The 24,630-nt window shown below is 43.5% G+C and overlaps 1 protein-coding gene across 2 annotated transcripts; it reads left to right on the top strand.

Moving 5' to 3' along the window:
* The first annotated feature begins 459 nt into the window (after positions 1-459).
* afap1l1a (actin filament associated protein 1-like 1a) lies at positions 460-24,392 on the top strand. Of its 2 annotated transcripts, none has more exons than XM_086223087.1 (19): positions 460-616; positions 16,332-16,457; positions 16,547-16,630; positions 16,721-16,800; positions 17,191-17,329; positions 17,436-17,531; positions 17,782-17,990; positions 18,069-18,248; positions 18,342-18,425; positions 18,892-18,967; positions 19,492-19,611; positions 19,690-19,901; positions 20,352-20,497; positions 20,609-20,672; positions 21,172-21,286; positions 21,870-22,037; positions 22,656-22,831; positions 22,911-23,036; positions 23,641-24,392. In XM_086223087.1, the coding sequence occupies exons 1-19, from the start codon at positions 574-576 to the stop codon at positions 23,665-23,667; spliced, it is 2,271 nt and encodes a 756-aa protein (XP_086079213.1). In that variant the 5' UTR covers positions 460-573; the 3' UTR covers positions 23,668-24,392. The 2 variants fall into 2 exon arrangements, with proteins under 2 accessions (XP_086079213.1, XP_086079214.1); XM_086223088.1 differs by lacking the exon at positions 460-616 and adding an exon at positions 13,148-13,391.
* Positions 24,393-24,630: the final 238 nt, after the last annotated feature.

Below are 24,630 nucleotides of genomic sequence, written 5' to 3'. Positions count from 1 at the left end.
TAGAGTATCAATCAGCCTCGTCCTCTCTTGATGTCTTTGGACTGTGGGAGGAAGCTGGAGTACCAGAGAGAACCCAGAACCTTCTTGCTGTGAGGCGACAGTGCTAACCACTGCACCAATGTGCCGCCCCCTAATAATTTAATAGTTATAAAGTTTAGAGGTATTAATATGTGCTCGGAAATTTTGTTTACTCAATCCAGGCAACAACAACAAAAAAAGTTTTTTTCCAGAATCAACACGATAATTACAATTAATGCGGCATAGCAGCCAGTCTCGACACTTGAGTCAAAAGGCACATTTCTTGCAAAAATATCACTGTTCATTTTAAAGCTAATATTTTCAAATCAAGCCATGCCGCGAGTTAGCTTCGGCTAGCTGTATCATCAGGAGATGCAGCGGACTCTAGGACCCAGCAGAGGAGCAGCCTGCCAAATATACCGACCGGGTCTCTCTATCAGACAGAGCTCGTCCACACACACACACACACACACACACATACACACGCCTTCACACACACTCATACACAACACACTCAAAAACATGGGCTTGCACTGAAATTGCGGCAACTCTGACATGGACGGCATCACCTGCAGGATGGCCACAAGCGGAACTAAATGTAAGTCCACGTCTATCCTGAGACACCGATGTAGACATGCACGCCTGCTGGATGTGTCAATTGACCCCTCACATCCCCACTGTGCGCGTATGCTGCCTTCCTGCTCCATCTCCTGACTGCAGCGCTCCTCAGTCCTCTTTCTGTGCTTCATCAGATCTCCTCGACTTGAATCTCAGCTGCCTCACAGCTGTTTACACTGTGACTCAATAGTTGAAGAACACTCATGAAGGTATGCAGTTCCTACTTGGTCCCTCCTGTTGTGCGACATCTAAGAGCACAATGGTAGAGCATGACAATGTAAATACTGCTGCTCCAGTTGCTGCTTGCCAGACAGAAAACTGATCTAAGCTTGATTGTTTTTCTAGAATCTCACCCATCCTGAGTCAAGGCAAATATGTGGATGGGGAGATGAGATATTTGGAGGGTAACCAGCGTTTGGTATTGGACACCACAGGAGATGGACAAGAGATGACATTACACAATGTGTTTACTGGGAGGGGTCCAGCCACCCCCCCCCCTTTTTTTTTTTTTTTTACTCTGCATTTTTCTATATTGTAACTGAAAACAAGTACACCCCCGTAGTGGCTTTGGCTGGAGGTGAGAGAATAACAGGGGTGAGGTGACTCAGCACAGCCTCTCATGAGAAGTTTGAATTGCTTTGATCATTTTCTTACACTTCAGCTCGTGGTGTTGTGTCATGTTGCCGTTTGAATGGCTCCAAAGAGCTCTTCATTGGCTTGCTGCCAGCCAGGTAAACATGTGATAGTGATTAGAAGGCCAAACTTTATGGACATTTTTATTCACCAGAGTGGAAGTGACAGGAAACAGGACTAACTACATGTGTGACTCTTTATCTCTGTCCTCATGTTTCCAGCCCCCCTTTTTCACCTCACTTAAAAGAGTAAAGCCCTCGTTTCAGTTTAATTATTTTAGATGTGTGTAATTTTTCTTTTTTGCTGATGAGTGACCTTTTCATCCCATCTTACCTTGCGTGTGTGTGTGTGTGTGTGTGTGTGTGTCACCACTGCATTTGGTTGTACACTGGGTAGAGAGAAATCCTTGAGCCTCGTCTGTCGTTCCCCATCTCTCTCTGGCAACGCACAAACACACAGGAAGTTCGCCTGACTGACTTTCGATCTAAGCTTTGTGTTTGCATAAACACAGCAGGAGAAAAGCCACGGTGACGGCTGGTGCTCCCTCGGGAAATCCCTTGTGTTGCTTTTCCTTGGTTTGTCTCAAATAATGCAGCAAGAGAGGCTTATTTCGATTGATAAAAATAAGAGCAAGCGTCCGTGAGAATGTCCAAGAGTGTTACTCTTTGCCTGCTTGTTTTGTCTGAAAAATAACGACAAAAACCCACAAGTATCAAGTTATTGATATATATTGTTCAACCTTTTATAGGTGAGGTGATAATACGTGAATAATTACATATCACCTTGCAAATTTAATATCGTGAATGTATTATTAAACTGGAAAGCGCTTGAAGATTATACCTTATGGCCAAACCCCAGAACTCTTTAGTGCTTCAGTCTTAACTAAAGCTGCGAAAGTGACTTGACCCTTGTGAAACCTGATAATATTTAGACGTAGCATGAAGGGGGGGATTAAGGCATGCACCGAGGCAAATATCTCCTCCTGCATCCTCTAGGTGGCGCTAGAGAAGACAAACGTAATACTATAAAGTGGCTTTACATGAAGTGAAGAAATGACATTGTAATTTGATGTAAATCAAACGATGTATATCAGGCTGATGTCCTTTCACCACTTGATGGTGCTTTGACTAATATTACACAAAATGTATTGGACTCTTCCTTGGTCCATTCTGCACTCCACCAAGTTCGGTGAATATTGGCCTTGTCATTTTTGCATAATCCTGTTGAAGGTAACGTAATCCCACACATCAAAAGCTAGACCAGATTGTTGTTCTAAGTGTCTGACTACATTAATGACGGGTGCTGTATTTATGTTTTGCTTCTTTTGGGTCAGTAGTGGTTTGTGTGAGTGATTGTGTTGTTATCCTGCCATGTTTCCATGTGTACTGATGCCAGCTCAATAATGAGTCCTTCACTCTGTCTGCAGCAGGTCTCTCCGCTCTCAAAACAGTAGTTTTCTTCGGGGAAAAAAGTTCTCTGATGAAGGATTTCTTTTCCCGTTTGACCAGCAGCTGTAGTCATCATGTTCAAATGGACTCCAAGATGCAGTGTAAATGCGGAATTTTTTCATCCACGTGTCGCGCAATTGGCCACAACTCAAGCGTGTCCTTGACCTACAAAGGCAGTTGAGATGTGTTTGTGGATTTTGTTGCTACAATTTTAAATGTGACATCCAGCAATGACTTACCTGCTGTGATATTTCAGAGAAAAACCTTGAGCCGGACTTGTGCCGTGTGTCAGCCACACACCTGCCTCTGTAGGGATCATCCATTATGGATGTCAGTGGCAAACCAAGTTCATTCATGACTTTGTAAAACAGTATTCCCTGGACAGCATTTTCTCTGAAAAGCTGCTGTTTACGTGGCTTCTTAAGAACGGCTCCAGCGGTGTTACGCTCATCTTGCCTGCAACCAATGAACGAACCCATCCAGCATTGATCTGACAGAGTCCATCAGGGATTTCCGATCGCTGACAAAAACAAGTCAAATAAAAGTTTATGCCACTTAAACATGTTAACAATCTTTACAAATTCCCACTTTCATGATTTTTGTGAAAACCTCACCTGCACTTATTCTGCTTTTGGCATGATTGTGTAGTTTTGTGAATTTGGTATTTACCTGTATGCTTAATTTCATTGTGCAAAACGTCAACACGGTAACACACGTTACGGCAAAAGCCAGTGTTAACCACTGACCTCAACAATGCTAACTTACCTCCAGGGTTCAGCGCTCATTCCTGCATCACTCTGATTTGCTGATAACGGACTGCAACTATGATAGTTGGAGCTATAAAAGGTTCTTTAAAAAGGGGTTCCGAGACCTCGAATTGTTACTGGTTCATGTGGTCTGGACACATCAAAACCTGGAATACCTTCTCCAATATTAACAAGAATTTTGAAAAAGGTCCACTATTTTGACACCCATATAGATTTCTTGCTCAATATTAGACTGACTTCAGTCAATTGGTATGTTGATCCTTCTTGATAAAAGTTGAGGCAAGCTTGGTATCGTCAATGAGAGCAGGTACGGGCTCGAAGAGTGCAAGCTTCCTACTATGTAGCATCCCAGCCAGCTGGAGCAGCAGTGTAGTCATCTGGATGCACTCTGAGAAGTGGAGCGTCAGGTGGGTGTGAGAGGGGAGCGGCTCTCCCCACAGAGATGCATTGCGGTGCTGGGATTGTCTCATATTGAGTTCAGGAGCACTGATGAATCGTGGCTATTGTCAGGATGTTTGGGAGCATATGGAAGAACTTTGTGGACAAAACATGGACTCGTCAATGATGCATAAATGAGACAAACTGCTCATGTCAGCACGAGCCCGCTGCATGCACATGGAATCCCACTCCATCTGTTTTCCTTTGCCTTCTAATCAGCTGTAAATATTCACTTTAGAGACAGCTCTGAGAGGAGAACGTGACCGCGTGTGTGTCTGCGATTGTGTTTTATTTCCTTCCATTCGGTATGAATGTGTGACCGTGCAACAAAGCTGAGTATAGGTTAGCAGGGCGAATGAGCACAGGCTATTGTCGTCATCGTGCCACAGGTCAGTGAACTCACTGCGTGAGCATTTTAAGCCATGATTATGTATGGTTGGATCTGCGTTTTCACACAACAAAAGCATTGTTTTTATTTTCATGCCTCTGCACTGGCAACAGCCGTGGTTGGAGGCATTATGTTCTCCTGTTGTCTGTCCATCCAATTTTCACTGGGGTTATCCCAGGAATGCAGTGAGGGAATTTCTTCAAATTTGATGAACTAAGGATGAACTTATTTTGAATATTCATCTGACGCGAACATTTTCTGTCCCTTTTTGTCAACGCCATTTATCGGAATACAACCATTATGTAGTGTTTCTACTTTTACAGTCAGCTTTAGCCAGTGTAATGTAACTCTCTGGGTACATGAGCTGAAAGCAACTGATCAGTGCACGCCAAAGAAAACAGGAGCTGCAACAAAAACAAAAATTCATCCTGCGCTTCATTTTGATGTCAAAACAACTTTTCTTCTCGACTGATCTCTTTATTCTCCTCCTTCTTTAAACAACACAGCTTTGTGCATCCAGGTCTGCCTCCAGGTTGAGTCGTTCTCCAAATCAAAGACAGGTATTTTTCTGTGCACATGTGTTGATCTTCGTTCAGTCAGGCTTCTGAGGGTCTCCCTTCCTCCTGTCCACTGTCAACAATTCTCGGTCAGTGTAATGTTGTTCTAAGCAACTTGAACACCAGCTACAAAAACAACACCAGAGATGTAAGGACAGGGAATCTCTCTTCCATCTCATTTTATTTATGCAGTACAGCTTACAAAACTTGGCGGTTTGAAGGTCTGCATACATGCTGATGCAGTATTATATAGTATGAAATACTGTGCCCCATCATGCGTGAGCTATAAATCATGGATGATTGTGAGAGGTAGAATTCCCCTCTTCAACTCAGATGACATGAGGGGATCACTATGATTCATATGGCTGAGACGCATGCTGGAAATGTATGGATGTGTATTGTGTGTAGCCAGTGGTCATCGTCTGCAGAGCTGTTTATGTGGGGTTGCCATGGTGATAAGCTGCACAACATTATATTGGGGTTATATAATAGCTGTGACAATGAGTGCCTGGGGTGTGCGTGTGTTCAGGTAGAAGTAATGCAGATTTATTGCTTGTGTGGCAGATTTAGTGAGACTCGTAGTTGTCTAACCAGTTATCAGCCATTCTCAGTTGACAGCAGCCGTAATTAAGGATGGCTGTACGCTTCACGTCAAATGTTTAAGTGTAGGAAGATGGGAAAATGTCCAGTATAGATGAACCTGGCAGGTACGCAGAAAATAACTTAAAACTGCAGTGCATAGTTTCATAGAAACCAGTGGTCATTATGCTCATCCCCTGCAGGTCAGTCTCTCTGCATATTATACTAGAAGGTGTTTTCCGCCGCTTCGCCAACTTCAATATTGATGAATAATTGAATTGATTTCCCAAATGTTGTTGGACCAAATGGATTGCATTGGGATGATGAAGCAAGCCGTTTCACTAGAGTGATGTGACGCTCAGAAACATTTATCTTATGATTTTACTGCTGAAATGGTAACGACAGAGCCTCGAGTGGAGCTGAGGACGTAATGTTCCATGTTATGGTTTTGAGTCTTGGAAAAGAATATAAAATGTGCAAGCGTTGGCGAGGAAGGTCATTGAGGATGTGCCTTAAACCTGCATTCTATCTAATGGCCAGCAACTTCTATGGTGGCAAAAAAATTGTCTGATGATGCAGAAGTGTCAATTTATGGTCTCAAAACTAGATCGAGTGTAGTTAAGTGCAGCTTGCACCTCATGTTTCCATTTAGAAGTAATTACTCCATACAGTGATGTGCTTTAGGGCGTGGCTACCTTGTGATTGACAAGTCACTGCGCCAGCAAGTTCCCTGTCACATCTGCTCCTCACTGCTCTCCAACTTCACTCTGTTGTCCAATCAAGGTCACCTCCAGTTGCAAAAAGCCAAGTTGTTGGCCAAAATGCCGAACTTACCGAGGGAAGAATGAGGTCATCAGGAGGGGGACATCCCACTTGGGTAGGTCCAGTTCACAATGGAAGATTCTCATTGATGATTGTTGAATTCCTGTGATTGAGAAATTTGCAGTCCGTCTGACAGAAGACTGTTTTTTAAGTCTGGCACAGAATCCAACTTAATCGAACTCAAAAGAGGATTTGTAGGTCCTCACCTTCTTTTTCTCAACTCTTTTGGTACCATTTGGCAATGCAGTACCTTCACAATCACCTGCTCTGGGGTATCATGGCATGCCTTCTTGTAGGTCTGCCTTTGGGTACAACACTGGGCTACAGATGTTGTTGATGAGTTTATTGTCATTTCATTTATCATTTGCCAGCTGAACTGGAGAAAGAAAAATCGCTTTTTGCTTTAACATTGTCAGCTTTTGTCATTTCTAATTGAAGTCGGAGCTACTTTAGATTAATATTCGCCTCGCATAAGCTTCAGGCTGGTTGTGATATTACTGAAATTGATATTTGAAATTGTTCATCTGGTTTTCCTTCGTGACAGTTTTAAATTGAACTGCCCATGTAATAATGAACAGAACAGCATGAGGCACCTCCGATCGTCCCCAAGATTATTTCTTCGCATTCTGCTTTGTGAGCATGTCCTGCTTCTCTGGAGAACATCTGAAGACAGCGCTCCAGTTCAAATATTGTACAAAAAAAATGAAATTAATAAAAATCCCAAATGGAGACAGAGCGTCCTGTTTTTTGAGCATGTGTGTGTACATGTTTAGTGCCATGCATGTGCGTTCTGTGTATATTACCCTTGTTTGTGCACCACCAGTGATAGAGTGATAATACAAAGCTTCCACTTGCTGAATAGCATCTTTCTCAGTATGTGAATCCTTTTCTGTGATGGAGACATAGCATTGTGGTGATCTCATCATAGTTGGGGCAGATACTGGAGCTGAATAATACTCACGAACTGTGGGGTCTTTGTCTTGCTGCAGGCTGACTCAAGGCCTCGGTGCCAGCTCCGACCCGAATAAATCACCCAGAGAAAGATGAAAAATGAGAGAGGGAGACGCGCCTTCATGGACGCGTCTCCCTCCAAGACAGACATCCCGGTCAATTCTGTCACCTTTGACCTTTGACCGTTCCATGATGAGCCCATCTGTCTGTTTTCTGTAGCTGCTTTTTTCTGCTCGTGATCTTTCCCACAATGCACTGGGAAAAGATAGGAAAATCCCTCCTGGAGAGTTTGAGTTTGTCTCGCCCTGACAGGGCAGACGTGAAGGATTACAGGGGATATTAATCTGAAAATATTAACAGCTTTTTTGGAAGAGGAGGAAGAGGAGGAGGGTTCAGTCACCTGGGCAAACAATTGCAAAACATCCGGTCGAAGCAGTGTGTCAAATGATACACAATTCAATTTTTTTGCCATGATGGCTCGGTTATGCTGGCTGATAAGAAGTCGGTAGCTCGTGTGCTCAAGTTTACCACACAAGGCTCTGTGTTCTAGCATGGCCGATGAAAGTGAACAGCAATATTTCTCTAAGCTGACCTGTAACTTTGGTCCTGGACTCTGTCACGGTAGAGAGGAGATAGCAGTACCCAGCTATTACTGCCCCCCCCCACACACACACACACACATGCACACACATTATTCAAGTGCCATGAAGCTGCTGACAGTATATGTAAGCGCCCTCAGTAAACAAAGTTTCCTCACTTCATGGCTGGCCTTTCAAAAGCCATTTAATGCTTAAACAGGTGAGCAACTCTCCTTCTCTATCGCCATGGAAACATCCCAGCCGCTTTAAGAGGCCTCATGATTTGAGGAGATTTCTGTTACAAGCAGCCTAATTAAATAGTGACTGAGCATGCATTTTTTTTAAAGTGGGGGTTACCCAAAGTGGGGCCCAGGGGCCAAATTTCTCCTTCCAAAAGGGTAGTTTTGGCCAGATGTTGTAAAAACATTGATAAAAATGAACTAACGGAAATCAATAAAGGGATCCCTGATAATATTTTTTTTGTTTATAATTTGATCAAGTAATCTAGTGACATTTTGACTAAGTGAAGTAAGAAAGAAAAAGAAGCAGAGATAGTGATACAAATTATTTTACATTTACTTTTAGTGGGCAACTATTAGTTTTGGCCCTCCAAGGCAAAAGGTTTGTGTGTGCGTTTGTTTGTTTTTTTAGAAGACTTGGACGACGAGACACATACACACTCCTCTTCAGTGATATTAAAAAGATCAATTTAACCTGGACGTTGTTCTTTATTAGAGGGATAAACACATGAATGGAATGCTAAGGAGTGATTGGACTGCAGAATATACTCAAAAATCAAGTGTCAGGCAGTATCAACCATTTATTTCTGGTTTGAAGTCAATAACTAGGACAGGATATTAACTATTGTACCCACGAAGCATTTTAAAGCATCTATTTCCCGTCTCTATTCTAGTGGAAATATGTGTGTAGCATCACAGAGTGTGAGATCCTTTCTCTGTTTTATTATATCCTGAAGCGTCTTCCGATATACAATAAAAACAGCGGGGAGAACATGTTTTTCTCATCGCTGCTTAATTTGTAATCCTTTATAACTTCTCCAAACCAAATGACCTTTTCCACATGCTCACCTCACCTTCTGCTCCCATTTTGTGTACCTTCTATTCATTGCATGTCATCTTTTGTCTCATAATGTATTAAAGCCATGGGAAAATTATGTTTGCTCTCTCGGGGACAACCTGCATCAGTGAAAATAATGGTATATTCAGGAGCATTCTGTTTGTATATGAATCAAGTGGGCATAGAGAATGGACTCACCAGAGACAGTACTGTAAAAGTAAGTCAGCTGACAGGAAGAGGAAACAGAAGGCCGGAGGTGATAGGTGATGTCATCAGCAGAGGGAGGAAGTCCATCTCTATATGGGGCACATGGGGGTATCCCTGTACCAGTTGGGCAGATCATTAATAATGTAGGTCAGGGGGGTGATTTTTTTTGGCACCGTGAAGAATAAAATCAGTAAATAGCATCTCTAGTGGTCCACTTCTAAGAAGCAGCTTGACCTTTAAACGTCCGCTTTGAGAATTTAAAGTCATAGCTGTATGAATGTGAAAAAGCATCTCGACCTTCCTTCGGGATGTTTGGGTTTTTCCCACGTTTGCTGGCCATTTTTTGATAGACCAGTTCAACGTTTCTCTTAGAAATCTCCATGGTAATACCTGATGGTTTCAACTAAGACCTAGAAAACTCATTGACGTGACAAAAGGTTTCTTAGATGAAAATGTTAAAGCATCAATACAACTTGGCGAGCTGTTAAATTTTCCAGACGGGTTTTAAAAATATCATAATCCCTCATTTTTGTAGGTAGATATTGTACATAGAGTTAACGGCTGAATACTTGTTTCTGTGTTTGCTGAAATGCGAACGCATCAGCCACCATGGTGCTAAATAGCTTTGGTGATCCATCTATTTTTTTGCAATTTCCTTTTTTTTTTTGCCGCATTTCCAAAGTTAACTTAAACTGTTCCAGTAAAATTCAGACGTGACTGATGAGTGAGCCCTCTCGCAGTCATGTGAGCCACTAAAAACTGAATTCGGACATCTGTTGCATTGATTCATGCTATCTTATATTATGTATTTGATTCCTGTTTGCCGTCCTCACACTGATCGGTATCATCTTAATATTATAGCCAATGAACCAACTTGGTCCTTGTTTCCTCAGCAGATATCAGTTCCCGAGTGCCCAGACATGTTTTCTCCTCCTGGGGAGAGGAGAGCCGTCACTCTTGGGAAATGCCTGGAATCTAAGGAGAGGAGTGGGAGGAGATTTCATCATGATAGGGCACAGGCTGGTGAGAGAAGCCATTGTTGGCCCAGCTCTTAATAATGCCATTTAAAAACCCCGAGCACATCTGGCTGTCTGGGTTACCTCACCTTTGTTAGCATGCAAGCAACACACCTCATGTAAAGGTGCAGTAAATCCCTTCAACCGTTGTGCTTTTTTTCAGCCATATTTCAAAAAAGAATTCCTTAAAAATTCATTTTATTCACACTGAGTCATCCGATGAGTTGGATGGTGGTATTTTGATAATCCTCACACAGCATGAAGATAACAGCGAGACTTAACCCTTCACATCTCTTGACTCACTTGGCGTGAGATAAGATTATGCTTTTTCATGAAAACAATCTTTTGTTGCTGGTTCATATCATTCAGCTGGTCTTGGTGGATAAAGACAGAAGACGAAAGACTCTCACACAGAGTTTCTGGAGACCTCAAAGTCATCAACCTGCAGCGCTCATGTTGGATCAGGTTGGGAAATGGCTGTGTATCCAACAAGTCCAAAGACAATAAGGAAGGGGAGACTTCCAAGAAAAGCCCAGCAGTTTTCATTAGATACTGATCTCATGTGGAGTCCCAGATGGGTCCGTCCTTTGAGTTTCTAACCACGGCTTTGTCTCGCAGGAGTCCCCTCTTTAAAGTCTTTCCCGTGTTTGGTGTTGTGGATAAAATTCCTGAGTAGTCAGTCCAGTGTGACTCAAATACACCAGAGCTATTACCATGCTTTGAGAGAAAGGCGGTGTGTGTTTTACAGCACAGTGTGCTTTCCCGTTCCGCCTCGGGCATCCAATGGTTCTGTGAGCTCACAGCTTTACCCGGGAGGTCAGAGGTCACATTTAGTCACAGTGTGGAGTGGTTTTATAAAGCCATAAGCAAACCTAGCAGGGTGTGCCCGTGCTGTTTTGTACAGAGAGAAGATTGAGGGAAAATTTGGAAACCCTTCAGTACACAGGTGAAGCCTTGCTTCAAGGTGTGCTCTGCTTGTCAAAATAGACCTTAGTCGCACAACAGGGCCATTGGTGTTTTCAACACTGATGTGTTTGGAAGCAATTTTTACATATTTAGGCTTTTCTTCGCTTCTTTCCCACTGTGCTTCACAAATATATTTCCACTGGTGTACATATTCCTATGATCCCGGTATGTATGTTTTTCTAGTGAGAGCTACATCTTTTTTCCAAAATTCTTTCACAAAGTCCCTCTGTGTCTGATCAGCCTGTGTCTGAAAAAAAAGCAATCAAAAAAGACTAAAGGTTAGTTGTCCGACATCAGTGCAGTACATCCAGTATCATATATTTTATTGAGACATGTTAATTGCCGTGCTGCTGTGTTGCCCTAAAGGTAGATGAAAGTTCTGTCTGCACCAACAAGATTTTTCCAGTGACACAACTCCCCCTCCTCTGAGAAGAGAAAATATTAAAGCTTTGATGGACTTCAAGCATGGCTGCGCTGCTGTAACCGGGGGGCCAGAGGGGGAAAAATTAGTTTGTTGGGCCCCTCCTGACCTGACACCCTCTGTTTGATACTCTGTTGCCTCCGAGATCCCATAAAGTCCAGGTCAACCAGTAACTGTTCAGGGAGAATACAGGGTTTGTGATGTTTTGGGTTTTTTTTCCCCCCCTTTTTTATTCCCTGACTGATTTGTCTGAAAGTCACATTACAAGGAACGTAGGATTCAATTTTGGTGACGGTCTCGAGCCTTGCCAGTTGCATGGTTTAGCTATTTGTGGTACTGGACATGTGGAAGATAAATCTCGATCAAATTCCATGTGGAAGGGTTGAAAGAAAAACGTTTCTGAAATTATCTTAATCGTATTCTGGATCGCGATACTGAAGACCTTTTTACTGATTTAATTGCTGATATCTCTGAAATCTTTGAGCGTTTCTAGGTGAGATTTGATGAAGTGACGTGTTTTTAATTAGAAGGATAGGTACTTAGGTTCCAGAGAGTGTATGGATTGTGTCCTGGATTGCTGCTCTAAAATACCTATTTTTTTGTGGTAAGGGAGATAACATATACATTTATTTTGAAAACAGCATGTTCATATAATTGTGTATCCATATGTCTTTCTTTGGCTTTCTATTTCCAAGACTGTGTGCCGTGCAAACATGTTTTAAAAAGTAGGGCTGCTGTGAAAAAAACAAAACAAAACATGGCAATCGAATGAACTAACACTGTTGACTCTGCACCCGTTCATACTTCCATTTCCAAATAAAACTGTGATTTAACTGTAAGCACCTGGCTTACGAGGAACCCTTAGATGAGGATGTTCAGGGTGCTTGTATCCCGAACTAAACTGCCTTGAACGGTGGGTTCAAAGGGCTCATACCAGATTTTAAAACAGTTCATCTGTATGTTTTACAGCTGTTTATTATTATAAAGACTAAGAATCAGGTCACCTCTCAGCCAAACTGACACTGTTTTAATGCAGCAGCTGATATAGAATTTTTAAAAAAGCTGTGCTGTGCATGTTTCTGTGGTTGTGTATTTGCCAATGCGTGCCCAAGGGTAGCTTCATGCAGCGTTAGTGCCGGTGTGATTGAAGGCGTGTTGCATCCTGTCAGAGCTCATGAATCTGCCTGAGGGCAACAAGTCATCCACGTGTAACTCTGTAAAGTCTCAACTTGCCTCCACCTCTACTTTCTTGTCCTCAACTCCTTCACTTTACATTTTTGAGTAGAAACGAGCTTATTAATGGAGAAGCATAATGTAGTATTAAAGGAGTAGGAGTACAAAGTGGGTTGGTAGTTTCAGACTTAGTGCACAGCTAGTTAGATATTAATAATACAGGCTTAGGGGAAAGAATGTGAGAGGATAAAGAATGTAAGTTAGTTATTAGTGCACCGGTGTGGTGTGTGTGTGTGTGTGTGTGTGTGTGTGTGTGTGTGTGTGTGTGTGTGTGTGTTGTGTGTGTGTGTGTGTGTGCGCGCGCGTGCATGTTTACAGAACAAGTCTTTCCCAGGTGCTACACGATCTCCAGGATTACAACAGATGGGGGGGGGGGGGGGGGGTTATCACACACACAAAGCACCAGCATCTCCCTACCCCCTAAAAGAAAAGAGAGGAGGGGAGATGGAGAGTAGGAGGGAGGCAGAGATAACAGATCAGAGGGAGGAAGGGAGAGGAAGGAGTGTGAATTCAGCAGACTCCAGCTCACCTCCACTACAAAGACTTCACAGCGAACTCAGGGAGGCTTTGACTCAGGAATATCTCCTACCACGTCTGCTCCATGTATGAATGCACCAGTTTGTCTTCTGCTTGAGTTTGAAAAATGGTTGGACTCTCCTCCACGGCTGTCGAAGGTGAGTGTGAAGTTTTTTAAAGAAATGTAAATGCACAGAAGAATGTATAGAGGTGTAAACGTGACTGAATACTAGATGTCAACTTCATGTCAAGATATTGAGGAGTTCTGCACCTGAGCTCAGTCAGGAGTGACACATTGCGATGTTGAAACCTCCAGAGCTGTTTTTGTGGGATACAAATTCTTTCTTAATTAGATGGAATGTCAGTAACAATACTCTGTAACCGAGATGCTGCTGAATGACGGATTTGTCACTTTCCACATTAGTTAATTATGTTTGTGTGTGAGTGTGAGAGGGTGTGTTTTGTGGCACAAGCATGTATAGAAGTCCATTGTATGAAAATAAGGGAGGCACCAAAACTGTGCATTCGGTCGAGGTCACATTATTCTTCATATCAGGGTTTGTTGGACATGTTAGCACAGGTGCTCCATTTGCTGACATGACTCACGTACATACACACACATACACATACACTCACATACACACGCACATGCACACACATGCACGCAACCTCTCCATTTCTGCCAAAGTTTGCACTGCTAATCTAAGCCTATTTTAAAAGTCTGAGTCTGCACTTTTTGACATACAAACCTCCGCTCTCCAAAAGTCTACACACACACACACACACACACACACACACACACACACACACACGCATCCTCCCACAAATGCACTCTGCAGAGTCTTGCACTATTAACAAGGTGAGGAATGCATGCAGTGTTTAACAGCAATCGTCAGACGTGTGTGAAGAGTGTAAATGTTTGTGTGTCCAAAGCTTTGAATAGCTTTACGCATTCCTGTGGCAGGCACAGTTTCACCGTAGACATCCAACTTTTATGTTGAATTTAGGATTTTTAGATGAGAAAAACCCTCCGGATATTTTTGTAAAGGAATCAAAGTGTTGATGAAGCCTTGTGGTGATCTAACTTTAATATACCACATCTAATGTGTTTTTAAGTGGAATTATCAGATTTGGTGGCTTTTCCCCTTAAGTGCTTGGATCCTTTTATCCAGCTTTGAACGACATCAAACACTCAATACCTGTGAGCAGTTATGGCCCATTTAAAAGGATCATGAGCTGTTTTAAATGTGTGAGGAACAACGTGAGCGGAGTTAATTAGAAAGGCTTGACTGGGGTTTAAAGGGTGGTCTTATGCACCTCACATGCCAGAAACTACAGTTCGTCTTTGCCCGTTCTGGCAGCATTTAAATAAGACTGTTAAAGTCCAATTAGATAATCAGCTCTTAGAATTGGAGTCCAAGTAAAAGGAAGGGCTAGTTTTACAAGATCTTGATATGTATGTTATATTGTATTTAACACTGACTGGGTCATATTTCTCTGAATGACTCATGCTATGTGGATTTGTCCTCCATGAGTTTAGGGGAAGCCCAGTTGCACACCAGAACCTAAACAGCTGGAACTTTTGGCAGTAAGTACAGTAGTGCCTAGCAGGCCAAGAGATCCTGGAGTTTTCTCCCCTTCCGTATTCCCCCCGGGAGAATCGGATTGTAGCGAGGAGAACAGACGTTCCATGATTCTCATGCCCACTCCATGGAGAGTGTAAATGCAAACATGCTTTTCATCACAATAGAAGGAAACCATGCTAGCAAAGAAGACAAACACACACCTACTGTAGCCTTGGCACGGCATTGTTAGCCCATAGGAAGACCCACCTCACTAAAGTATGTCTGTCGCTCTCACGTCATTGACAAACACCAGATATGTCCTCTTGAGTCGTCAGATTATACACTCCTCACCCCAGATATACACACCTGTATGTGTGCGTATTTGTTTAGTGCAGCATGTCTTGTTACCATATGGTGGTCCACTGAACAAAGGTTTTCTGGCTCAGCGAATGTCCTGTGGCTGACCCCAAGCAAGATGCATGGTTCAGCAGGTCTAATGTGGCTTGACTGTGAAAATGGAACAGGAGGGAGTGGTGGTGGTGGTGGGGAGGGGTGTGTGTGTGTGTGTGTGTGTGTGGGGGGGGGGGGTTAGAGAAGTAGATGGGGAGAGGGTTTGTGTGGACAAGTGTGCCGGCAGTGACTTGAGTGGTCATCAGACTGTTGCAGATGATTTTCAGATCCAAGATGGAAAAACAATGAAGTCATTACGGAGGGAAGGGCTCTGATTTGATGACACTTGCTTTGGTGTGGCATGAAATCTGAAAAACTTTGATTACACACACAAACACACACACACACGCACACGCACACACACACACACACACACACCATTAGTGGGTTGTAGGCAACTGGGGGACAGTTTATTTAAATTTGGTCCTCAGAGCAGGGAGTGGACCACTCCACCTCTCAAATCAACAGGAGTATTCCAATAATCTTCAAAGAACCAGGAGAGCCCTGTGAAGCTTGTGTGCATGTGTGTGTTTTGCGGGAGTGTGTGTTGCTCGTAGTATCCATGTCAACCCTTGCGTGTGTTCATGACTTAAATCTACCATCTGTTTGATAAAAATCAAGTCCTTGCGAATGAAAATCTTGCCTGCCGGTAAACGTGACCTGCTGCTGGCGTTCCTGTAATCTATTATTCTTGTCAGATTCTCATATTTCAGACCGCATTCCCAGCGTTTAGAGTGACAGTTGATTGAAATGTGGCTTTGGGCCCATGTGTATATCGCTAAGCCAGCCATATCTTAAAGCTGCTGCAGAAAGATGTTGCTAGCATTGTTGGTTTTGGTACCTCAGTACCTCCAGCTCACTAGTCCTTTTTGCAAATGTGCGCTGTCACTCACCTTGTTGTTGTTTAGTCTGGCTGCGAGGGTGGAGACACTGTGATGGGATGGAATGATATTCACAGTGTTAGAAAAGGACAGAAAAAAGAGTTGCTTGAGGTTTGTTTATATTAGATGTCCCAGCTCAACCTTTGCTCTCTCTGCTGTTATACTGAACCTGTTCCCCCCTCACCTTTGAACCCCCCTGTAGCGATGGAGGTGTTGGTGACCGAGCTGGGCATGCTGCTGAAGATGCTGGACCAGGAGAACCTGAGCTCCTCCACGCAAGAGAAGAAGACCTCTGTCTGGAATCTGCTGCAGCAGATACAGCCTTCAGGTAAGATGTGAAGACAACTTTTGTGTATGTTGTGTGGTAAACAGAGGCAAATTGCATGTCACTTATGTAATGTGATATTACTTTTCTAGTGACAGGAACTGACTACATCTACATGAACTCAGCAGTGTACAGAAACGGCACCAGTTTTGTAGAGTCCCTCTTTGAGACGTTTGGTGAGTTTGAGAGCTGTAAAATCCATAAAAAACATGCATTGAATAGTTTGTCTTCTCACTGTACAGCACTAACAAAGTTGCGGTTCACAGACTGCAAACTTGGAGACCTAAAGGACGTCACAGACGATGCGAAGCAAGAAGAGGACACACAAACAGAGTCATTAAAACAGGCAAGTGGCCAGACTTCCTCGACAGATTACTCAGATATGAAATATTGGCTTCATACTCTCTGATTATGTGACTCTGGCTGTCAGATGAAGACATTTTCAGTGCTCGCTCTTCAAATCTAATTTCACCAGGGACTATTACAACCCTAAATGAATAGTCGAGAAAACGGAAAGAAAAACACAGATTATATTGCATACTGTGAGGGTTTTCCCACGCACACACTCATCACTCGCTGTTAGAGGAGTCGAGATTTAGGGGTCCCGCCCTGAGCCCATGTGTCTAATTTATGGAAATCTATTTAGAGGTTTCATGGTATCTCTTTGATGAGGCTGTGAAAATCTTTCATGGTTATGGAGGAAATTTGAGAGACGTGTCTGCATGTCTCTCCATAGCCGAACTGTGGAGACTCCCCAGCCCGGCACTCGGCAGACTCCCCTCCCCCTCTGCCCACAACTCCTCCTCCTGAGGAGTACTATGAGGAAGCAGTGCCACTCAGTCCTGGCAAGATGCCTGAATACATCATTACACGAGGTAAGCATCTCCCCGTGTCTCTGCTGAACTTGTTGCCCCTTTACTCTCGATTCAACAGTACATTAAAGGCCGGAAAAGAAATAATCTGGGGTCTTTCATTTTTCAGTCAGGCCCAGCCCTCCCAACTCTATAGAGGATGGTTATGAAGATGCTGAAAACAGCTACCCCTCCACCTGCATCAACTCACACCGCAAAAACTCCTGTGAGTTAAAAACACACTCAAAAATAAACATACAAGGCAACAAAAGTTATGTATTAATAGATACTAACACTCAAAAATGTATTTTTTAACTCAAAAGTACAAGTCCATCATTTACAAGCATTTGTACCCTTTTAGTTCCTCACTGGTACCTCTATTTTGAGTGTATAACCACGATTGCATTTGGCTAAAGGGTCAAAGCAGCAGTTTTCTGCAGGCACATGTTTAATGCTGTCTGTCACCACTCTCCCAGACAATGACTCTGATGCTCTGAGCAGCTCCTATGAGTCATACGAGGAGGATGAGGAGGAGAGGAGCTCTGGCGTCACACATCAGTGGCCCTCAGATGAAAGCTCTATGCCTCCGGCCAGAGACTGTCGCATCTGTGCATTTCTGCTCCGGAAGAAACGCTTCGGCCAGTGGGCCAAACAGCTCACGGTCATACGCGAGAATAGACTGCAGGTACAAATCTAGAAATCAAGACGTCTGTAGTTCCCTCTCTTCTTGAGACTACAGTATTCTCTATCCTCCTCTCTGCAGTGTTACAAGAGTTCTAAGGACACATGCCCCTATGTGGACCTGTTGCTGCCCCAGTGCACTGTGGTCTACGCTCCTAAAGACAGCAAGAGGAAACACCATGAACTGCGGTTCACCTTACCCAACGGGGATGCACTTGTGCTGGCTGTACAGAGCAAGGAGCAGGCCCACAGATGGCTCAGAGTAAGCATGCATGAATTTTTCATTGTACACCCTCAAGGAGGGCCTCAAAAAGAAATGCAAAGCAGAGAGTGACATCAGTAAAAATCCCTGCAGGTCATCAGAGAGGTGAGCGGCCAAAGCGCAGGGCCAGAGGAATCTGCATCTCCTGTCATTCCTCGAAAAAACGAACTTGACAAGGTAAGTAAACACGGGGGGACGTGAGACATAATTCATAGTCCCAGCCACGGTGAGGAAAAGTCAGTGGCAAGCAGCAATTGTGTTGTCACCATCAATTTCCCTAAACAATCAAACAGCATGCAGTAATACCTGTGTTTGCTTTGCAGAACAAAGACAAGTTATGAACTGTAATTGAGTGTTAAGACAGCAATGAGAGGGGCGGTTGTGAGTCAGGGCTGGAACAAGAACGTCCTCTTCAAAGCTTTTCAACCTGTTGGAACAATAAAGCTGCCAAGGTTCCTCCGTAAATAAAAACCCAGGAAGGAAAGGGGAGGAAAATAAGTGTGTTTTCTTTCTATTCACATGGAAGACAGACAGACAAGACTGAACCCTAAATAGCTCCCGACGGTTGGACCAACAATTTCCATGCTAGTTTAATACCATCGGTGTGTGTAAAGGGTGATTACATGTGCACTCGTCCCAACAGAGGTTGTCTGCTGAGAGGAACACATCTGATTCAGACAGTGTTGGTGTATCAACGGGGGACAACGGCAGAGAAAATGGTGAGACACACCTGGAAATCATGACAGTGGCAAAGTCATTTTTATTGGGCAGCTTAAGGCTATAGCTGAACCATTCTGGGAATATTTTTTTTTGACTTTTTCATTGATAGTTGGATGAGAGGCTGGATAAAGCACTCAAGTCTGTGTGATATATTTAAAGCAGGGTAAATTAGTTTAGCGTCACCACTGGAAACAAGGGAAACAGATTAGCCTCTGAAACAACATTCACATGTGCTAAAGCTCATTAATCAACAATCTGTACAAAACAAAGTGTAAAAACCACACGTGAGGATTTTATGCACCAGACTCTTTCAGCTCTGGGCTTCAGAGGTGCGAGTGGGAGATTTTCTCTCCCATGGCCCTGAGAGCCTGTCTTTGAGCTGGGCTAACCTGCTGCATAGTGTAGCTTAAAATTTATCCTAGAAATCATTAGCAATCGTCAGTCTTACTAAGAGAAACAACTGAGCATAATTCCATAACAGTTAAATACACATCTACTGTAAAATCCCATCTTTTTTATGCAGGTAAAGTGAAACGCGGGGCCTTTGCCGCAGGACGAAAGATCACGCGTATCATCAGCTTCTCCAAGAAGAAGCCTCCTCGGCCAGGGGACCCTCGGTCAGCCCAAGGCGACCCTCGACAAGGTCGAACCCTGTTCTACTGTCACTTGTATCATTTTGGATGCAGTGTGTATCGTTATTCTGTGCCTCTTCACCTTGCAGGCTACCTGTCGGTCCTGTTGAACCAAGTGTGGCAGGAGCAGTGGTGTTGTGTGTGCAGAGGCTTCTTGCTTTTCTATCATGACAGAGGAGACACCCGCACCTCCCTGCCCTCCCTTCCTCTCCATGGCTGCGAGGTGGTACCAGGGCTGGGGCCGAAACACCCCTTTGCCTTCCGAATCTTACGGGCCAGCACAACAGTGGCTGCTCTCGAGGTAAAATAATGTCCTTGGATTTCTTACATCAAGGAATTGATTTTAACACTGTTTCATGCCCATATGAACAAAAACGGCAGCTCACTCTCCCAAAAGTTCGCTCACAGTGTCAAACCCATGTTTTAACACAATTATCGACCAATTATTTGTAAAGAGCATTTTTAAGTATCTTTCATCTCTGTGTTCTAGTTTTATCACCCGTAACTTTACTGTTGTGGTCTTGTGACATTCTAAATTTGATAAACCTGTCACTACCCAACACCAAAATCGTTGGTAATGTAGCAGCAAAAGGAACAGATATTGATCTCAGGAACTGAGTCCTCTACCGTGAGTAAAACTGAATGATGATGGTGGTCTTTGTCTTGTAACAAGTTCACCATGCAACTTAAAAGGTCAGCTTCGATTCTCAGGAAATCATTTTCAAAGCCAGTTCATCATGTGTGTGTTCAGGCAGCGAGTTCTGTAGAGCTTGGAAAGTGGCTCGGCATCCTCTTGGCGGAAACCGGCTCGGCCACAGATCCAGAGTCACTGCATTATGACTATGTCGATGTGGAAACCATTGCCAACATCCGTGATGCTGCGAGACATTCCTTCCTGTGAGTGAGACAGAGGGGAGGCCAAGTTGTTGGGATATATGGGCGAGGTCAACGGAAGGCCACTGACCAGAGCAGTAGACATCATTCCTCTTTTTTCTCTCTGATCCGAAGGTGGGCCACATCCTCCGGCACAGACTCCAGAACGTATGATGAGGTTCCTAATGAGGACTTGCAGGTGGGACATGCATTTCCCACACACACATTTCCTGAGTCTATGTCTGTTTGATGTGACAGAAATTTGAGTGTGTGTGTGCCTGTGTGTGTGTGTGTGTGTGTGTGTGTGTGTGTGCAGCTGCTGAGGACTGTAACTGTGTGAATGTGGTCGTGCTCTCTAGCAGACAGATGACGCTCTGTTTGCATCAATGATGGCTTTTTCAAGGCCACAGGAAAAGAGATCTGTGAGCATGGGAGTGCAGGAAAATACTGGTGACAGGAAGACAAGGGGTCACAGCACTTTTACAGCCTGTAAACTCCTTTCTTCACCCCACTGACACGCGCTCAAACATAGACCTCTCCCACCTTCAGCCACAAACAACTCAGCGCTTTGGATAATAAATCTATAGATTAGTGCCACACAAGCACCACACAACCTTTGTTTTTGCCTCAGTCATCATCCTTCTTTTTGCATCCTCCCACATCTGTCAACCCCCACCCCCGCTTCTCTCTCCCCTCAGCCCGGGGAGAACCGCAGGCAGCAGTCTGGGAATCAAGTGAAGAGACGCTCAAGTTTCTCCAGCAGTGACTCTGACAAAACCAAGCCATTAGTCTCGCTCAAACGGACAGGGTCGAGTAAGTTCAAATGTGACATCACTATTCGAAGACTAGAATTTTTTTTTTGAAAGCTTCCTTCTGTCTATTTGAGAGCAGTCTACTATCCTTCAAGACAAACAGCTTTACACTCCTTTTAGAGGTTACTGCAACACTGACAGGGCTAAAGATAATACATGAGCGTTCCACTGTCCTTTTACTCATCCTCTCACCTCTACCGTTTGGCCTCTGTCACACAAGTGAAGAAAAAAAGCTTCTGGGTTGCATCAGAGTGATCTTGAAGTCACTTGCTCTTCTCTGCTGCAACACATCAAAGAGCCGGTGCTCTGCAGGAGTGACAGCTTCAGGATGTAACCTGAGATTTATTAGACACTCACATTAGATCCACTGTCTGACCTCCTGACCTCTCCCTCTGCACGAGTGTGTCTCTCTCAATCGGCCACATTTCGCAAATGTCTTTTTTATGATAAAGGTTATATTTTTTGTGAGTATCCTCACATGGGGGCGGGAGCAGTGACGATAGGCGGACAGAGTGGCGTGAGATGTTCCTTTCCTTCCCATGACCCCTGATAGTTAACCCTTCATCTGTGACATCTCTACTCAGACGCTAACCAGTACGGGAGGTATGGGAAAACACGAGCAGAGGAAGATGCCAAGCGTTACCTGAAAGAAAAAGAGGAGCTGGAAAGGGAAAGGGATGGGATTCGTAATACGCTAGTGACCCTGCGACAGGAGAAGCGGGAGCTGAAGGAAGAGGTGAAAACAGCCTCCGGTAAGAAATAAAACATCTGTGCACCTCCATTACTGCTTCCTGTGAAAAGTACAACCCTAAAATCCACACCACTGCATATGTTGGCCTAAACATATGAATTAGAGAGTCACATTTTGGCAGATGGCTGGTTGAGGATTTGAAGCAGAAGGCTTGCATGTCTAGGGTACATATTACATGACCCAGCAGTCTGACCTGTATTATTACTGGATCATGTGGGAAGGGAGTATCCCTGCAGGGATAAATAAAACCACGAATGGTTATCAGAATTAAAATTCCTTCATGATCTAATTAATTTCCTCTTGTTCCACATAATAGTCTGCCAGCAAAAGAGGAAATATTCACGTTATTTTCAGTTAAGTAGCCATGATGTGATATGTTCCACAGAGGACGGTATTTTTGATTCTTTAGGTCTTCAAATCTTTGGCATTCACATTTTGTGAACTTAACTAAGATTTTCTGTGTGAATTGCTCAGATGTAGCTGTCATTGTAACACAGTTCAAAGTAAAAATATGAATTTTTAACCAGGCCTCTATCACCATCTAAAGGACAACACTTAAATAGAGATTGTGCACCTGCTGTGCGTCTCAGTGTCTTGTTTGCGTCCCTGTGTGGAGCAGATAAGAGGAAGACCTTCCTGAACAAGCGTGTGTCCCAGCTGGAGGAAGCCTGTCGGGGGAAGGAGGCAGAGAGGGTGGACCTGGAGCTGCGACTGACCCAGGTCAAAGAAAACCTCAAGAAGAGCCTGGCCGGTGGAGCGCTGGGTGCCCCAGTTGAGGCTGCGCCACCTACAAAGGTATATTGAGGACATGGACACTCACACATGCATGCATTAGCATATTTATATGATTCTTTATTTTGATTTGTTTGTGTAGGGCTCCAGAAAAAAGAACCAGAATATTTACAGTGAGTCTATACCAGTCAACTGTGCCTCAGAGATGCGTAAGAGGCCTCCATCTGTGTACGCCTCCTCTACAGGAACAGTCATGCAGAAGGCAAAGGTATTGCTCACGGCTGCTTTCCGAACACTTCCTCTGACAGGTCTCATATTTAGAGATATTCTGATGTCACCACACACACACACACGCACGCACACACACACACACACACGCACGCACGCACACACACAAACATTTACAACCTGTTAGGGGGAAGGGACCTGATCTTATTTGAGATCCTCGTTTCCACACACAAATGTAGAATGTTGTTAAGTTGAACTTCTCCTGCCTATTGTTGATAATATTGCGGTGCTTGAAGTTGCTATCTCATTTATTCGTGTATATGTGATGCAAAAAGTAATTCTGAAATGCTTGTCAATACCAGTTAAGCTGCTAAAAATATTGAGAAAGCATTTGATTTGAGGGAAATTATACGAACATGAAACAATGTTTAAATAGTAAAAATATATATTTAGACACCCAACACTGAAGATATGAAACATTCTTATTGAGGGGAGGATTTGTAAGCACTCGTATAAATGACAGTGTCTTTTCACGCCATTTAGTTTTTGTTCTGCCTCCTATGCAGTTTTATGTTTTGCCTTTAATCACCAATAAAGTGGCAATTGTGACGTCGCCATCGACCCCTTTTGTTCTGTGTTTACAGGAATGGGAGTCCAAGAAAGGAACCTAAAAGCACAGACAGGACAAAGATGTGACTGATATCAGGATGCAACTGCTGCAACCTGCAAATCCTATGGAGGAGAACTTTCCTTCAACGTTCCATTAAACAGACATCCCACAGAGAAATGTTGTAATGAACATAATTGGCCACTAGGTGGAGGTACATCTTTAGTATTTATCCCCTTGGCTTCCTAGAAGCACTTGAGATGTATTTGTCCGTCTCTTTTCAAAAGTGGCAAAAAAGAAATGAAATAGATGAACAAGCGTGGAAAAGAAAGTGCATGGGAAAGTGTGAGGACACGCTGCTGTCATGGAGAGGCAGCGCAGGATTGTGTTGGCCAAGAGCATGATGGGAGAACATTAAAGCCAAAATGTGCCTTTATCTGCTTTAACAAAGTGAGCCATGACTACTGTTGACTATGTTTTATACTATTCTCATTATAATCATCCCCAGTGTATTGTCACAGAGGTCTGACCTGTATTTTTACTTGGCCTCCAGTGTAACACTTGACAAACAAAAATGGTGCAAAAATCCAAATCAGTCTCTTCTGAGTGTGTCAGTCGTTACGGTAGCATCTCATTCTTCCGAAACTGTGGTTGACCTTTGCACTTTACAACCCCCTCACCTGATCAGCCTTATTTTTTCTATTTGTATTTTTAATGATGACGCACTGACTCATGGCATCATCTTCCAGTTTATAATGTTTGCTTTAATAAACTAAGATAATTGGTCAACTGATGTTTTCTTTCTTTTTACAGTTCTGCAACATTTTTAACATACATGGACTATCAACTTGGGATCTCTGGGCACCTCAAGAATAAAAGACTGCGTTGTGATGTGCAGTTTTTACAGATTTTACAGAACAAACAGTAGCTTAGCGCACACACACAAAGACACAGGCATGCAAATACATACAATTAACCAATTGTCAGAATGATAAAGCAGATAGAGAGGGAATCAGATCATAACAAC

Source organism: Aulostomus chinensis, chromosome 13 (assembly GCF_037954235.1).
Source record: "Aulostomus chinensis isolate RoL2024-O1b breed Wild chromosome 13, RoL_Achi_v1.0, whole genome shotgun sequence".
In the NCBI taxonomy this organism is placed as follows: Eukaryota; Metazoa; Chordata; class Actinopteri; order Syngnathiformes; family Aulostomidae; genus Aulostomus; species Aulostomus chinensis.
The sequence above is the reverse complement of the archived record's forward strand: the minus strand, read 5'-3'. Positions and strand labels throughout refer to the sequence as shown.